The sequence below is a fragment of the Apium graveolens genome, chromosome 6 (assembly GCF_009905375.1).
Source record: "Apium graveolens cultivar Ventura chromosome 6, ASM990537v1, whole genome shotgun sequence".
NCBI lineage: Eukaryota > Viridiplantae > Streptophyta > Magnoliopsida > Apiales > Apiaceae > Apium > Apium graveolens.
The window spans coordinates 89,296,306-89,315,293 of NC_133652.1; the positions used below are offsets into that span (position 1 = coordinate 89,296,306).

At 34.4% G+C, this 18,988-nt stretch overlaps 1 protein-coding gene across 4 annotated transcripts; it reads left to right on the forward strand.

The window, feature by feature from the left end:
* Nucleotides 1-5,359: 5,359 nt before the first annotated feature.
* Nucleotides 5,360-10,998, forward strand: LOC141664099 (uncharacterized). 4 transcript variants are annotated; one of them, XM_074469983.1, is made up of 8 exons: nucleotides 5,360-5,578; nucleotides 5,814-6,180; nucleotides 6,892-7,116; nucleotides 7,235-7,311; nucleotides 7,470-9,084; nucleotides 9,187-9,341; nucleotides 9,448-9,634; nucleotides 9,734-10,998. In XM_074469983.1, the coding sequence occupies exons 3-8, from the start codon at nucleotides 6,966-6,968 to the stop codon at nucleotides 10,306-10,308; spliced, it is 2,760 nt and encodes a 919-aa protein (XP_074326084.1). In that variant the 5' UTR covers nucleotides 5,360-5,578; nucleotides 5,814-6,180; nucleotides 6,892-6,965; the 3' UTR covers nucleotides 10,309-10,998. The 4 variants fall into 4 exon arrangements, with proteins under 4 accessions (XP_074326084.1, XP_074326088.1, XP_074326087.1 ...); XM_074469987.1 differs by having other exon boundaries at nucleotides 7,244-7,311; XM_074469986.1 differs by having other exon boundaries at nucleotides 5,934-6,180.
* The last annotated feature ends 7,990 nt before the right edge of the window (nucleotides 10,999-18,988 follow it).

The window sequence follows — 18,988 nt, forward strand, 5'->3', positions numbered from 1 at the left end:
CTCATGCCTACCAACAAGACTAAGGGGGAGATAGAGGTCAGGCTAGCAAGATCAAGATCATCTAATCAAAATGTCCAAGGTGCTGAAAAGAGCTTAGTTCAATAAGTAGATATTGGTATGGAGAGGCTCATTAAGACTGCTGAAGGACCAAGTCTGAGCAGGGAATTTGATGAATTGCTCAAGGCTCTAAGGGCTTCTCTCAACAATAACCTCTTCACCTACAAAAAGGCCTTGGACAGGACAATAAATTCCCTAAGGGTGATCTTGGTGACTAAAGACAATTTTCAGGAAAAGAGGATAGTGGTCAATATAAATGACTCTAGGGTAGATAGATGTATGCAGGTGTCCCTCAATTATCTTATCTCAAGAAGGGAATCTGAGTTGGATATTCTGATAAACAAAGTCAGAGTGGTAATCCATGAAGACACTCTATTGCTAGTTGAACTGAAAAATGCTCAAATGGCTGCTTTTCCAGAAGCATACTTACAGCCAAGCAAGGGAGTGGCATACATCTGTCCTACCACCAAACACTTCAAACACATCTAAATCCCTAAACAATGTGTAATGGCCAACAAGAAGCTTCTAATGACTCTGAAAACTGCTTTAAAGGTAAAGAAGAATAAATCTTTTGAAGATGAAGAGATGATTAACCTATTGGGGAGATATCTAAGGGATGTTGAAGCCAACTTGCCTAAAACTCAAATCAACAAGGATAATTTGGATGATGATGAGCAGAAGAAAGATGATCAAAAATCTTCTGGCTCAAATCCAAGTCAATCTAGTAAGGCAGCTGGAAGCAAGGGTGGAGAGAGGAAGGAGGATGAGAAAAAGGATGGTAAAAGTAAGAGGAGAGGAAAAAGAAGGAGCAATCAAAGACATGATGGCTCAGAACCACAACAAACCCTGAAAATCCAAACAACTCTAGCTCAAGCTTTAGCTCAAGCTTCAAAGTCAACCATCTCAAACATCAAACCACCTCAAACCTCTAAGCCTAAATTCCTATACAAGCAAACTGCTAATTCCTTTCTAAAAATTCCAATCACCACAAGCCAAACATCTCTCAAGAAAATTACAAACCTACCTTCTGCAAAACCATCACACAAAACTCATTTCAAGTTTGTTGGGAGAAAACCTAAGAAAGCTAAGCCTACTGAAAAAGGTGAAGTTACTGAAAGGGCCATCTGAAATTGTTTCAAGCAGAATGATTTTCTACCCTTAAACTGATGCAGTTCAGATGAAGACTATTTTTAACAACTAGCTGAAAAAATAGTTAGAGTCTGGGTTGTTACTCTAAAGAAAGTGAAAATCTACTTTCAAGATGGGTCTTTTTCTTGGCAGCAATTTGATGGACACTCTCTCCAAAACAGAAATCAAAAGAGTGATAAGCTTGCTGAAGGACAAGGATACTGCTACAAGAGCATGGAAATCAGTTTCAGCTGAATGGCTGATTGCAAGGGAGGAAAGAAGAGCATGGAGTGAAGCAGAATATGAGGAAAGAAGGAGAAAGTATGATAAGGAGACTGAAATGTATATCAAAAGATCAGAATAACTTAAAGCAAAAGGGATAAGCAGAATCTCCAAAGATGGAAGATTTCTAAATGTAAAAGCTGGCACATTTTCCAGATTCAGAATTGAAATGTTAGATAGTTATCCAAAGCAAGACAGACTCAAATTGATAGAAGCTTTAAAAGGGACTCCAATCATAGAGGAATTTGAAATTCTTGTATATTTAAAAGATCTCATTATAGCATAACCAGAAGTTCCAATCTTTGTCTGATGCTTGTAAATACTCAAACTCAAAATCATCTAATGTACAATTGTTGTAATTGTGTCAATTTTTATATTAGTCTTGTTTTCCATTTTAACTTGGAGTTAGTCTTGTTAACAAGCATGAATTTGTGTTAAGTAATCTTCTCACAAATTGGGGGAGATTGTTGTGCAAGACATGCCTGTACTTTAACAAGACTAAGTCAAATTGACAACCCTAAGTAAGTTGTATTGTAATCTTAGTTTGCATTTTGTACTTGTAACATTTAAAGTCTGTAAAAATGTCAAAATAGCAGACTGGAGTCTTTTTCTTTGAACAGTATCAAGCCTAAGAATTCTATCTGGAAGAAGATCGATCAAGAAGATCATGCCTTAGAAGAATTATGAAGAAGCTTGGAGTTGAATAAATCTGTTTTGGGAAAAATGTTCTAAGTCAAGATCTCTACAAGTCACAGAATTAGTGTTGTAGAGAAGTCATTCGAGAACTCCAGAATGACTTATAGAGAACTCAGGAAAGCTGCTAGAGAACTCAGACATATCAACAAGTTAAATTGAAGACATGAAGATTGGAGATATCGACAAGTCATTTCTTCACTACAGAACTCAGAGTTATCGACAAGTCAACATTCATTAGAGAACTCTGAGTTATTGATAAGTCAAATTTCACTAGAGAACTCAGAGATATCGATACACCAAAATTCACTAGAGAACTCTGAGTTATCGACAAGTCAAAATTGACTAGAGAACTATGAGTTATCGACAAGTCAATAAGTCACTAGAGAACTCAGAGATATCGATAAGTCAAAGTGAAGATATGAGGATTAGAGATCTCGATAAGCCAAATTCTCTTATAGAGAACTCAGAGACCTATACATGTCAAATCAACTACGGAGTATTAGAGATCTCGATAAGTCAATATACTTATCGAGATGTCAAAATATCTATATGCCTAACTAGAGATCTCGAGGTAAAATCTCAAAGTACAAATTGCAGACCATTTCAATATCCAAGATTATCAATCAACAAACAATCCAACCAGTTGGATTGACAAATCTACAAAAAGTAGCTTGAAGAGTGTGCAAGATCAAGGGTGAAGATTAACTGACAAAGGAAGATCAAGATTAACACAGTATGCAAAGATATGTTAAGCCAAAAATGGAAGATATAATTTTCCTAAAATGGAAATGATAAGTGACAGTTTACTAAAGTAACTAGCATCTCTTATTGTACACAGTGTAAACCAGTAGTTAACTATGATATAAAGTTAACACTGGTCATTTGTTAGATGTAACAATTTAGATCAGAAATCTTATATTCTCTCAAGGAAGAAGCTAAGCTCTTTATTAACAAAGAGCCTAGAAATTTTCTGGCAAAACATTCTTAATTTTAATATAAAATTAAGTGAGTTTTGAAATATCTGTGTTCACTACTATTGCTTGCTTAAATTCAATAGTAACACATATCACTGCAAGATTTACATTTACTTTGTTCAAACCATAAATACTTCAAGGAAAGCATAAAAACAAAAAACACATAATTCATTACCTAACATAAAGTATTTTTTTCAAAATCATTAATAAAATAGAAAAACTATAAAATATTGTTACAAACACAGTAAAATGAAATCCCCGACAACTTTTCAATATTTGATCACACTCCTCAAAAGAAAATATATAAATAAAAGAAAAATAATTACGTAAATATATTATGTGGTATGATTAAAATATTCATTTTACAAATTAATTAAAATAAATTATAACACATATGTTAAATTCAGGTTATCAATGTCAAATATAAAATAATAACTAGATATATAATTACAAAAAGTATAATTTTTTGAAAAATATATTATTTTAAAAAACATAAAATTTATTTAGGGAATAAAATTATTATATTAAAATTTAGTTAAGAAGAGAAAAAATATTCAAAAAAAAATTATATAAAGAAATGATAATACAAAGCTAGTATACATAATTAACCGTGATCTATTTTCATCATTTGTGTGAGACAGTAAGTTACGGGCTACAATTCAGAAACCAGTGCATCTTCGCTAGGGCTGTAATTCGAGTCGGGCGGCTCGCGAGTTCGCCCGACTCGAACTTGTTTAAGTGGGCTCGACTCGGCTCGTTTAAACGAGTCGAGTTCGGGCAGAGATTCCGACTCGTTTAATTACTCGAGTCGGCTCGGCTGGACTCGTGAAATTAAACGAGCCGAGTTCGGGTTGAGGTTTAGACTCGATTAAATGTAAAATTATACGAGCTGGCTCGTTTGACTCGTTAAAACCGACTCATTTAGCTAAACGAGCCAGCTCGACTCGACTCGTAAAATTAAACGAGTCGAGTTCCGGCAGATGTTTAGGCTCGTTTAACTAAATGAGCCGGCTCGATTAATCTTGACTCAAATTACGCCCGACTCGAAACTCGGCTCGCTCGGCTCGAATTACAGCCCTAATATTCGTTGGTACAAACGTTATCGGCTACTGATATTAGTCTAAGGAAGAATTTATAAATTTTTCGTTCGCTGGGCTAAAGCTTTTCCTCTGTAGTTAAAAATTTAAGTTGACAATCTTTTTATTAGAGCATATGCAACGTGGACAGCAAATCAGTGATTCAGCAGAAGAATCAATGTAGCACACTAATTTGTATATGCAGCGCGTCAAAATCGAGGCCATCAATTATCAACACTCCATTAATTCAGCAGCCTCAGCATCAATTTTTAATGGCCGTTGCAATGGCCATCAATTGCTGGGTCCCACCTGCATTCACTTGTTTACACTGCATGTCTCCTTCTTTTTCTTGCAACAGTTATTTATTTAACAGTCTGATATTAGTGTATATCTATTGCTTCTTCTGTTTAATTATTTGCAGCAAATTTTACAACACCCATATTTCTATCTTTTCATTTTTATTTTCCTTCAATATTATTATATATTTAAATATATAATGAGTACTAATTGGCTTCCTTCCGAAGAATTACAATTATGTATTTCGTGGGATCTCCAAATGCTTGTTGATTTCTTCCATTTTTTGTATAAATCTAGATCATGACACATGTCATAATGTGATTCAACGAAAATCTTATCAAAAATCTGAAATTATCCAGCAATGTATTATTTGATACTATTTGTGGGACCATTAAATAATAGAGATGAAAATAAATTTATGATATATAATATAATTATTTATTTGATGAATAGTAATTGATGGATTGATGGAGTCATGTGGGTGTATAAAAATTAAGAAAAAAAGTGATTTCAGCATGAATAGTAATCAAGTCCATTAATTAAATTGATGAATTGATGGAGTTGAGGGGTGCATATGCTCTTAGGTTGCAGTCTTGCAGATGACAATTTTACTGCAGACGCCAAATTAACATCTACCCAAAAAAACTGTCAAAATACTGAGAGTGTCGGCATTTACATATTTTTCCGTGCAAGACAAATAAAGCATTAATATTGTCCACATCATGTACTTGTGACAAGTTTCGAGTCAATACAAGTAACGCTCACACAACCTACACTTACATATACAATACACAATACTATATCTCAATCTTCACACACAGTTGATATACAGATTGTGATGTCTAAACGTGGAATCAAAAAGGAAGAAAAAGAAAATATATATCACAACTCAAGAAAAGAATATCTACCAACCCAAAACATAGAAAGGCTTCAAAATGGTCCTACTTGTACAAACTTAGTTGTCATCAACTATTCTTCTCCTTCATCTTCTCTTTTTCTCTGTTTTTCCACCTTTTTCACAGACTTTAAGGGCTGCCATACAACTCATTCTTCAATTATAATATGCAGGTCAGTGTTTTAACCATCTGGGTCTCTCTCTTTTTGGTCGGTTGATGCTCATTATGTTGTAAAGTTTCAAACTTTTGATTTTTTACACTTGGGTCTCTCTGGAAGATGCTTTGGAATCAAGAAAAGCTTGTTTGTTTTGATAAAATTTTGATCTTGAGTCTTTGATCATCTTGATTTTCAGTTTTGCAGAAAGTGTTTGGTTTCTTGTATTGATAAAAATTCAATCTTTCTGCAGGATTGTTGGGTTTTTGGATTTGATGTTGGCAAATTTGTTGAAACTTGAGATTTGGGTTTTGTATGTGTTTATATTGGAGTTGTTTGTGTATGCTTATTGAAGGATTCTAACTTTGTGAAGGATCAAAGAGGAGTGGATTTATTGGCATATGTTGGATGTGATGAATGTTGCTCAAAGAATTTGAATTTCTTGATCTTATGCATATCTAATTTGTGCTCATTACAATTGGCATGATATAAGATTGCATTTACGAAAAATTGATAGAGCTTAGTGGACCAAGTGGGAAAGATTAGAAAACTTTGATCGTGCCAGCACGTAATTTTCAAGTCTTCTTAGAGCTGAGAAACCATTTGCTCCAAGTTTGCAGGTAATCTAAATGTCTTGTGCTGCTATTTACTCCTATTTTGTAGCTTCATTTTGTATTTTCTGCTTCTACCTGTCCCCATATATTGTTTGTTTCTAGTCCCAAAATTTTGTAGTTTTATTAGAAGCTAGCTTATTATACTGAGATTTGAAAATAATGCCAGTTAACTATCCGTGTAGATTTGAATGAGCTTCACCAAAAATGCTAGTAATATTTTCAAGTGAAAGTCGGAGTAAATTCACTTGAAATGCTGATCAGCTTAGCATCGATGGTTGTTGATATATACAAGGAAAGCCACTATTTATATATATAAATATATAGATTAAGAAAACATTTTGATGGCTATAATAATTTTTTGTTTGTGGACAAGGTCAAAGTGTCATAGATTGCATCTAACTCAATGAATTACCTTTCCCTCGTTTATAATATTGTAATATCTCGATCTTTGTAGACTATGCTTTTACACCGAGGTTCACTCATTTCAATAAAACTTAAACCTAGATTATTTGTGGTGAAGTAAGGACGTCCTTGATTCTCTCTTCAGTCTTCATGCATCTTAAGCTAACTTTTGTTGTATTTCTGTTGTACAATTGAAGCGATTAACTGATTTTTGATGCATTCCATTTAGTGTATAAATTTTAGACTTAAATCATAACTCTCTCCTTCAGTATTTAAATCCCTCTTTCTCTTGGTCTCCATTTTATTGTTCATCAGGCAAGAGTGCATATACGAGGACAGTTGGATGAAAACCATATCCTGTTGAAGCCATAATTAATCACAATAATACAATGGGAAAGAGATCGCAAAGGCGTCGTCTGCGGTCAAGAAAAGATCAGGGAGGTTGTATGGGTGGTCTGATTAGTATATTTGACTTTCGGCATGCTAGAATCACGAGGAATCTTCTCTTGGATAAGAAGCATGCCAACAAGCATCCTGATGGTAAGAAATATGTCCAATGACAATACAAGGAGCAAGCAACTTGAATATTTAATCAAGATTGTTAATACATGTTAACACGCACCGAAGATTATACTTTCTGACACTTTAAAATCTTCAGATTCTACAGCTGGCGAATATCCTGCAACCAAACCTGAGATGTTGGCGTCTTCAGACGAGGAATGGCTAACTACAAAGGCAAGTATTGGCAACTCATATTTTAAATAATTTAGAATTAGCTGTATACCAAGTATAACTTGAGGTTTAAAATGATCCACCACATTAGTGAACTTTTAACCTAGGCAAAGAATCCCGAGATTCATAATTGCTTTTGATAACATTTTACATTATTTCAGGATTTTGAAGAAAATGGACTGGAAAAATCTGGCACCCAAAAGACTAGTGTAAAGGAACTCATGGAAGAATCCATGTCTGGTGAAAACACTTTGAAGATAAATACTGGTAGTTCTGATGTGAAACTAGACCAATTAAATTCAGAACATGGTGGACATGCCAAAGGGAAACCTAAAAAGGTAAAAACCCATCGGAGCAAATCTTGTGATATTGAGTGCATAAAAGACTGGGGTGCAGCTGAAAACCTCTCTGACCAGGTCTTGGACCAGGAAACCTTAAATAATCTTGACATGGGGATAATCCTGGAAGAGTTCTGCCGATTAAATAAAAAAGGTAGTTACTTGAAGAAGGATTCACAAGATGCTGTCAGCGTGAAATCTGATCAAGTCAGATCACTTGCTGAAGAAAAGTTAGCTGCAGCAATTAAGGTTTTCACAAGCCAGAGATTTGGTAATGATAACCACCTCACAAAAGACAGAAAGACTTATTATTCCAAAGAATTAATGGATGCTCTTCAAACATTAAGTGTAAATAAGGAGTTGCTTTTTGAACTCTTACAAGATCCTAATTCACTTTTAGTGAAGCACATTCAGAGCATGGAGGATGAGCAGTTCGATAAAGACCAAAATACCAGCTCATTGTCCAACCAAATAGCAGAAGAGCCTTGTAATTTAATGCCAAGTGATAAACATCGGAGAATATTTAGGAGAAGAAGCAAGTCACAGGATAGCAATTTCCTGAAAGATTATGACAAAAGTCAATCTTCAAGCAGGATTGTAATTTTGAAGCCTGGACCAACTGCTTCAAGAAATTTTGGAACTGACAGGACTATTAACACATCACTGCAAAGCACAGATGATAGATCTCACAGGGAGAGGAATCATTACCAATTTTCCTTAAATGAAATCAAAAGAAAACTTAAGCATGCTTTGGGAAAAGATCGACATGGATTGTCTCTCAATGATACATTTCCTCATCAGATTTCAAACTTGAGAAACAATGATCAGAAAGGTGTTAGTGAGGGACATGGTGGCTGGAGCTCTCCTAACAGAGACCATTTTTATAATGAGAGATTTGCCAAATCTCCTCTTAGAACCAGGAGGGTGGATAAGATTGGAAACCTGAAAGAATCTCAAACGCCAATTGAGAATAAAAAAATTGAAAATACCAATCAAGGGGTTTCCAGCATCTACTTCGAAGCCAAAAAACATTTATTAGAGATGCTGAGTGATGGAGATGAAAAGGAAGAGTTGGTGGAGAGGCAGTTACCAAAATCTCTGGGGAGGATTCTTTCTCTCCCAGAGTATAGCCTTACTCCTATTGGCAGTCCAGGCAAGGATAGGGAGCGCAGCATTGTAATTCCACAGATGAAATCGTCTCCTGGTAACAACTATCACCTGGTCAATGAAGACATGTGGCGTGTTATCCAGGAAAACCATCTTATTCAGCTAAGTTCACCAAAACAAAACTTAGATAAACCATCACTTATTGCTGATGATGAGGCTGATGAGAAACAAAAGTTTCCCGAGTCAAATTTGGATGGTCCACATGATACTGATCGAGACAATGTAGCTCAAGAACCCACTTCTAATATGAAAGAAAAAACATGTTGCGAAGGTATTGTTTCTCCACTTTTTAGAAGTGGATATGTATTATTTCTAGTTGGTTTTATATATCCAAATGTAGATGTTGATCGAGTAAGGTCTGAAATTTTTGCAGAACCGCCAGAATCTCTCAGATCAACAAATCCTGATGTCCAAGAATGTATCCAAATCTCAGCAGTTTCTTGTGAATCAAGCAACTCCTTATCTGACAGCGAATTCCAGAGCTGTGATGCAGCCAAAGTTTATGATGATGAAAAATATCCCACTAGCGTATAATTGCTGAACCAATTTCTTAGTAGTGTTTTATAATATTTATTACTTGTGTCCCTTCGGTCTTCAAACCCTAAATATAACAAAGTTTGTTTTCATATTCCAGGATTTGAGCAAAGAAAATGGTTACTTGTCTTCTCCACCAAGATCTCCCTCAAGTCCTTCGGTTACTGGAAAAGTTAGGAGTCCTAGCACTTGCACTGATAGAGAAGAGCGGCCAAGCCCCATATCTGTCCTTGAACCTTTGTTTTCTGAAGATGACATTAGTCCATCAAACACCAAACTAAAACCTGGTAGGCTTTCTCTACCTGTCATTTTAGAAATCATACTACGCTCGTTTTTTATATTCTCTGTTTTGTGCTAAAGCAATCAAACCATTCATTTTTCAACAGGAGTTCAACCATTGCAAATCTACTACGAGGAATGGATTTCTTCTGATCTTGATCATACAATATGTACACGAACTTGCATGAATGATGAGGAATCTGCATTCGAATATGTAGAAGCCGTCCTGCTTGGATCAGACTTGAATTGGGATGAATATCTTTTGAGGTGGCTTTCTTCCGACCAAGTTCTTGATCCATCCTTGTTTGATGATGTAGAATTGTTTTCCAGCCGATCCTCCCATGACCAGAAGCTCCTTTTTGACTGCACAAACGATGTCCTTAAGGAGTTATGTGATCGATATTTTGCCCATTCATGTGTTAAAGAGAATGTTCGAATTATTCCAAGGGGGATGAAGCTTATTAATGAGGTTTGGCAAGGAGTTGAACGACATATTAATCCACCTCCTGCTCCTCATTCTTTGGATCAACTCGTAAGAACAGACATGGCAAAGCCTGGAACATGGATGGACCTCCGTGTTGAAACTGAAAATATTGTCACAGAACTGGAAGATTTCATTCTTGAAGAACTGGTGGAAGACATGATCTTAAGCTTGGATAACAAAAATATGAAAAATGTTTAATGTGAGACGTTTGAAGATGAGGAAACTGTTTATATATAAAATGTTTTTGCAGAGCAAGATCCTTTAAGAGCTTGGTTGGAGGAAAGCAGTCTAAATTTCTTCAGAATTATGAGCATACTTTTAGTTCAATATCAGGTCTCACCGAGATAAGTTAGATCTCATTCTTACTTGGAGCTTTTTTTCCAGATTTTCGGTCATGATTTCTGATGTTACTAATATCAGTTGGACAAGGAGTTGGCCTTTTCTTGGTCCATTTGTACTAAACAGCTCTACTCGGAGGAAAACTATAGTGGGTTAGATTCCTGTCACTATATGGACCAGATATACATCTACTACGAAACAGCTGCAAAGGTTCGTCATTCATCAACAACATTCTCAAGATGATAGACGTTAAACAAGTATCTTTCAGGATCATAAAATTAGGTAATACAGAGTTTTTACTTTTCTCTCTTTGTAGAGTTTGTAAAGTTTGTTGTGTGAAGTGTGTATTGTAACTAAGCATCTGAAACCAAAACGAGTAGTCCTAATGTAGTAATGTTGTAGTGCAGAACTTGTGAACTGTGTGGTAGGCTACTTGTAGATAGATATATACAGAGTACAGTAACATAGGAAAGTGAATTTCTATTAGGAAGCTTTTTCTACCCTCATGTAATGTTTTTTTTGTGTGAAGAGTCAAGGAGGCTTATTATCTTTTTTTCCCCTAAAATTTAACTAAACACAGACAGTTTATAGGCACTACAATGACCTAAATCATGATACACTGAACATCTGTTTCTTGTGTTAGCTAGTTGTTAGAACTTTCCAGGGACTGAAAACCACAGTTTTGCTGTTGCTACTATGAGGACATGATTTTCAAATTCTCATAGCAGGTTTTAAAAAAGCTGAATTAATAGAAGCAGGGTAATTTGCTTGTGCACATCTAATGTCTGGGATTCAGTTCAAACAATTTGTAATAATTCATAGTTTGTAATATTGTATTGTACTGTTGTGTGAACCAAGTATGCGTCAAATACACATAGCGATATATTGTCGTGTCGTGTATTAAAAGGTTAAACCTGATAATAAAATCTAAGTCGTATATTTTCGTATTCTGTATTCAAAATATAAACACACATGCTAAAATTTCGTATCCTATTTTTTTGTCGTATACAAAATTGTTGAGAATAAATTCAATCCATGTGTTTATCGCTAGTTTGTCAAAAAAAATTAAAATGAATTTCCCTCTACACAAGCCATCAACTCATGTAATATCTTTACTTGTGTACCTACGCAAATCACGAAAAGAAAAAGCACCTGAAATATGATGCATCGTAGGCAGGATTCCAATATGGTTGCATTCGGTGTAATTGTATCTATCTTTGAAGTGTAATTCTCTTACACATTGAGATATGTTCTTTACACCAATACAATGAGGTTAAATTGTATCCATCAAGGGTTAAGGTGGAAATTTAGGGATTTACCATCTTAACGTCCTATATTCAATTTCATGTAGATTCACGAATTTAAGTAGTGTTGTAAAAAAATTGAGGATAACTTGAATTATTCTGAAGTCTTGACAAACAATTTCAGATTGAAACAATTTGGTGGTTATCCAAACTTTTCAACCGGATAAAATCAGAATATAAGAACAGAGAATGATATATTTTGTGTGAATTCAACAACCAAACTTTTGTTTTTCTATCTCTATGACCAAATCTGTTGCAAGTATTATATAGGTGTCCAAAAGACATGTCCTAAAACACATCCATACATGTCCAAAAGATATGTCCTAAGACACATCCATACATGTCCAAAAACATGTCCTAAGACACGTCATTTGATGTATGTGGTTGTGTCTAAAAGACATGTCTTTTCACATTAACACCAACCCCCGCTAATACCGAAAATCATAATAAACTCAAACAAGCATGCATTCCGCACTCTTCCGACTTGTTTGATGAAATATTACAATCACATTGGTCAACTAGTTAATCCAATTACACTAAAATATTTAACAATCCTCCCCCATTTTAGCGTAATCCATGATTAACTAAACAAAATCACAACAAACAACAAATTTATGCATAAATGAAATATCATGACGATTGAATTTCATATTGGTATATTACACATCCCAGATATTCGAATATCAAGGTATAACAACTGATTGAACCTCTGTTATTCATAATGAATACATGAAGATAATGTACACATAAATTTACATTCTCAAATGTTCTCACTTGACACTATCTTTTACTAGCCTTGTGTCCTAATCCTTCATAAGCATAATAAAGGGGTTAATTATCAAGTAGCTCACTTATTGCGTCCAAATGTATCAAGTGAGTTACTGATTACAAAACGGACTCAAATTTGTCATTCATTTGAAAATTTTATCAAAAATATCACTCTATCGTTAGTCGAAATTCTTAAAAGTATTATATATTGAGTTTCGCAATTTTTTTATGAATGATATTACATCCAAATGAAAGGTTCCGAGTTCTACTATTTTAGATAATATTTTTAGATTTTTTAAATTTTATCAACTATTTATTTTTAATTTTTTGATTGTTTTATTTGATTTAAATAAAAATAAATAGTAGATAAATTTTTAAAAATCTAAAAAAATTACTTAAAATACTATAACTCGGAATCTTTTATTTAGATGTAATATCATTTATAAAAAAATGTGTGAAACTCAATATATAATAATTTTAAGAATCTCGACTAACGATAGAGTGATCTTTTTGATATAAAATTTTAAATAAGTTACTCATTTGAGTCCGTTTTATAATGAGTGACTCACATGATACATTTAGGCGGAGTAAGTGACCTAGTTGATAATTACCCCCATAATAAAGTCAAGTCCTAACTTCTTAAAACGGCTAAACTTCATGCTCACATAGGTAGCTCTTTTATTCTTGCACCTGCATATGCAATTTTTCAAAAGAACTATTAAGAAGATAAACTTCAACCTCCTTAACTTGCAGGTCTGAACACATACCTTGGGATGATACTATTAATGTGTTACAATCTCTACATGTTAAGCTTTCTGCATTGAATTCAACATCTAATGTCATATTAGATGGGAATTGGGTATCTTAACATGAGAAATTTTAGATGGACTTTAATCCCACCCCTACAGCCGATTTGTACACAAGATCTCTTCTCAACCCTTTGGTCAAATGATCGGCTAAATTATGTTGAGTTCTTATAAACTCCACTGATATAACACCATGCATGATAAGCTCTCGAATCATGCTGTGTCTAACACCTAAGTGTCTAGACTTGCCTTTGTACACTTCTCTATAAGCATTAGCCAAGACAGACTCACTATCACATCTGATAGATATGGGAGATATCGGTTTAAGCCATAATGGAATTTCATAAATCAGATTTCTTAGCCATTCAGCTTCTTTACCAGCAGCTAATAATGCTACAAACTCTAATTCCATTGTTGAGTTAGTAATGCAACTCTGTTTTTTTGATGCCCAAGAAATAGCACCTCCCTCAAGAAGGAACACCCAACCACTCGTGGAAGAATGATCTTCTTTATCACAAATAAGTTAGGAATTGACTTTATTATGCTTATGAAGGATTAGGACACAAGGCTAGTAAAAGATAGTGTCAAGTGAGAACATTTGAGAATGTAAATTTATGTGTATATTATCTTCATGTATTCATTATGAATAACAGAGGTTCAATCAGTTGTGATACCTTGATATTCGAAAATCTGGGATGTGTAATATACTAATATGAAATTCAATCGTCATGATATTTCATTTATGCATAAATTTGTTCTTTGTTGTGATTTTGTTTAGTTAATCATGAATTACGCTAAAATGGGGGAGGATTGTTAAATATTTTAGTGTAATTGGATTAACTAGTTGACCAATGTGATTGTAATATTTCATCAAACAAGTCGGGAGAGTGCGGAATGCATGCTTGTTTAAGTTTATTATGATTTTCGGTATTGGCGGGGGTTGGTGTTAATGTGAAAAGACATGTCTTTTATACACAACCGCATACCTTAAAGGACGTGTCTTAGGACATGTCTTTTGGACATGTATGCATGTGTCTTAGGACATGTCTTTTGGTCTAGGTATAGATGTAAATATATTTTCATCAAAGTCAGCATCTTTTGACTCGATAATCGTATTCACATATACATAATCATTAGATTCTAATACATAGAACCTATATGCAATGGAATTGTAACACCCCCAAATCCGGGGTCGGGGATCCGGGTTGTCACGAGTTCCATTTCCCTTAATAACACCCAATCTTAATAAATAATCAACTACTCTGTACTGTGACCCCACAATAAACACACACACCACAAGTTATAGTCTCAGAGATGAACACTCAAAAATAACACAAGTCCTTATATTCCACAATTATAAACCGATACACCTTAAAAAGGTTCTGAATAAATTTACATATTCCTTGCCATTATTACAATTCATATTATACATAAGTCTGGTTCATCAATAGTTGAAAACCTAGCCTATTGGTAGCTCCTACCTCAGCTACGGCGGCATCAACGCTTTCAGAAGACTGCAGAACGTTTTCTAACCGCTTGCGAATCGGGAGCTTGGTCCTGTTCATCCTTTCTATCTGTTGTTGTGTGATGAAAGAAGAAAGCAAGGGTGAGCAGCAAGCCCACCAAAATAATATGTATAATGATTAACAATATATGAGCCTTCTCATAGTACTCATGAAAGTCTTGGTCAAAAGAAATGAACCAAGTTTGATATCTTAATGCGATGAAGTCGCAAAATATTTAGTATATATACATATATACTTTTCAAAATCTTGGAAGTCCTCTTCCATGCATAATATACACAGAGTTCCAGTTTATAACTGTATAAAAATATATCGTTGCAAGGTGATCTCATATATCTAACCTTGTCTCAACGTTTTTCTGAAAGTCTTTGTCATTCATAATACAACCATTAACTAGATATAAGTTTACAAGGTGAAGTTACAAGATACTCCAATATACCTATATCTTTTCCAAATACTACTTGAACTACCACCGTTCAAGTTATAATTAGTTTCAAAAGTTCATCACATAGATGAGACTACAAGACAAGATTTGAATAGATTCAATCTTTGAATATCATTATAAATAATGAAGTTACGAGATACTTCATTAAATCCCGATATATATATACACCTATATATATACATTTCATACACTCCTTGAAAACCTCTGTTATGAAGATTATAAACAGAGTTGCAATATCCAATGAATTTGGAAAGGAGAAAACCTTGGCATAAACCTGATATCTTGCTGATCAGACAAAGATACCAATAAGTAACCTTTTATACTAGTAGATGGACAAATTCCCCACTGGTCATCACCCTGGCCGTAATAGAACCTTATGCTGGACTGCCACTCAGCCACTTACGCATTTGATGGACTCACACTGAGCCACTTACACTTTCATGGACGCCCACTAAGCCCATGTTGCTTATGCCGACTCAAATAGATGAACTTACTTCCCGAATGATGGGCAAGTAATCAAGATGTTTTCTCAAAACAGCAACCTCGTTGCGAATGTAAAATACACCACTGAGCCGGATCCCTCAAGTTTTGAACGAGTATTTAAATCCCCTTTAAAAGGAAGATCTTAAATATAAAAATGAGTTTTGTGATCCGCTCTAACTTTTAAAAATCATTTTGAAGACTCGAAAACACTTTAAAGAGTGTTTGGAGTAATGCTGATTTAATGAAATAAATCAGTCCCAATATATTAGAAAATATCTGAATATTATTTAAATAATATTCCCATAAAGAATAATCTTTATAAAAATAATTGAAGTAGAAGTTTTAAAACTTATACTTGAAATGAGTATTAAATAACCAAAGATATACTTATACGAAAGTACTATCTTTATTTGAATAATCAAAGATAAGTTTGATTATCGACACCTTATTCTTTAATAAAATAAAGAACATATCTCAGCAAATAATCGGAGGCATAGATCCTCAAATGAATATTCAAATAATATTCATTAAATAATATAAACTGAGTCATAAGCCCTCGAATGAATATTCAAATATTATTCAATAAATAATATAAAAGAGTCATAAGCCCTCGAATGAATATTCAAATAATATTCAAATAATAAAATAAAAGGAGTCAAAAGTCCTCGAATGAATATTCGTAATAATATTCATTAAATAAAATAAAGGAGTCATAAGCCCTCGAATGAATATTCGTAATAATATTCATTAAATAAAATAAAGTTATCGAATAAACCTTATTCGATTAATAGTTTTAAAAACTATATCAATATATATATATATAAATATATATTATACTCGGGAGCCTCGCCTCCCGGTTTTAGAAAAAGTTCACCTTTTGATCCCCTATACTAAGGGTATACGCAAATACCGCTTATCTCTAGCATAGGTATTATGCAACGAATAAGCATTTGAACCAACAGATATATAATCCAAGAATATGAAACAGGCATGCATATATACCATATCACATGCTACAATATATCGCAAGAACTTGATAATAACAAATATGCATTTATCGCAAGATCATGCATATACACATATACATCACAACAACAGTATAACGGGTAGAAAACTTGCCTGAGCGACTGGGGGTTACAATGGCTCGGGACGAGTCTGGTAACCTATAAACAACAAGTAACTTGGAATTAAACCAAAGTCACTTGTAAATCTATACATTAACCAACTTAGACTCTAACGCTCGCTTTGCGCGTACTGATTCTCTTAAGTCACTCGAGTACCCTTGGCTCCACCATTTTTAATAATTTAACCATTACGAGTTTTAAGGCGATTCCTTCGCGAGTGTCTTACAAACTGACTATTACACCTTACATAAATGTTTCATACTTCAATTAGTCCTTTAAGGTCTTTAACCTATGTTTCAAAGTAAGGTGAGGGGTAAGGGTTCGTTCGCGAAACGTCGTTACTTAAAACGGCCGTTTCTCCTAAACCGTTCATCGGAATCCAACGAACCACATATCAAAACGAAGCTCGTAACATGAACTATCTAAACATGGCAATGGTCAAAACCTAGCAGTGAGTTCAAGGGTTCTGATGTTAAGAACAAAAACAGTCTATGGTAAATCGGGCATTACGACGGCTATGTTTACGCGATTACCCAATTTTAAACCACTCCAAATCATCTCACAATCAACCCACAATCACAACCCAATCAAAACTCCATCCATAATTTATCATAACAGCCCCAACAACTCAACATTAACAATTTATAATATTCTTTATCATGAATTTAAACTACACTTAAGTTCATTAATCAACAACCAAGATTTACAATCCAAAAACATCCCAAAACCAACTAATCTCTACATACACAACCATCAAGCCTCTCATGAACTAGAATACTCATATTATGCTCTTAACATTCAATAACAAAGCTTAGTTAAGAGATTATACCTTCCTTGAAGCTTCTTAACACAACACAAGAGCTTTGAATGCCTAAAGAACCTTGATCCTTGCTTGTATAACCTTAAACTTTCATAAAAATTCAAGAAAACTAAAGTTATTTCTTGAAGGTTACTATTCACCATCTTCTTCCTTGATTTATTGGAAGAGATTGTGAAGGAATTAGGAGCTTAAACTTATAGGATATCCATATCTATGTACAAGGAACCTTAGATAATTACCTTGTGATTTAACAATGCTTGGAACTTGATTTTTGGAAATTTCTTCTTTGAAAAAGAAGAAAAGCCGAGAGCAAGCTTGGAAGAAAGAGAGATTTTTGTGTTTTTGCTTTGATTTGATTCTTTGGTTGGTTGTTTTTGATTTGTTTTTGGGTAATTACCTTTCTAACCTTGACTTTGTGTGGTTATAAACCAACCACATCTCCTTCCTCCCTATGTCATGCTTATGTCATCATGTGATGTCATCCTCCCCTCTTTGTCCTCTTCTCATTGGTTGGATGACATCATCCCCTCTAATCTCTTTGATTAACTTCCTAATTGTTTGCCTAATGACCGCTGATCTGTTATACGGTTCGCTTAACTTTCGTTTTCGTTTATCGTTTGGGGGATCATACCCGGGATCTTATTACTTGGGTTTCCTTAACCTTTCTCAATACATTATAATCCTTTTATGATCCTCTCTTATAATCCTTTAATTTAAATCCTTTTTATCCTGTTACCTTATACTTAATTCTTTCCGTATCTAGTGGATTTCCGGGAAAAATCAAAGTGTTCGGAATTGGATTCTGACGATCTTTACATACACTTATATACCATATAGAGTACTAATAAAATCTCAGAATATCCATAACAGAACCCCTACATAGTGTGGCATGAAAAGTTTTCTCATTCAGCTAAAACACTATTCATAAGGGTTACAAAAAGTTCAAAATTTTGGGGTTATTACAGTCTCCCCTCCTTAAAAGGATTCCGTCCCGGAATCAGATAGAAAATGAATAGGGATACTCTCTTAGCATTGCACTTTCTAACTCTCGAGTAAATTTTCCCACATTGTGGTCCTACCACCAAACTCTGCCTAGTTTAATAACCCTTCTCCTAAGCACTTGTTCCTTTTTACTCTATAACCCTTCCTGGTTGCTCCATATAGGTTACTTCGGGTTGCATGTCTATGCGCTCATATGCCCCTATTTATCTGGCATCCGAATTACACTTCCTTAACATTGATACGTGGAACACGTTATGAACTTTC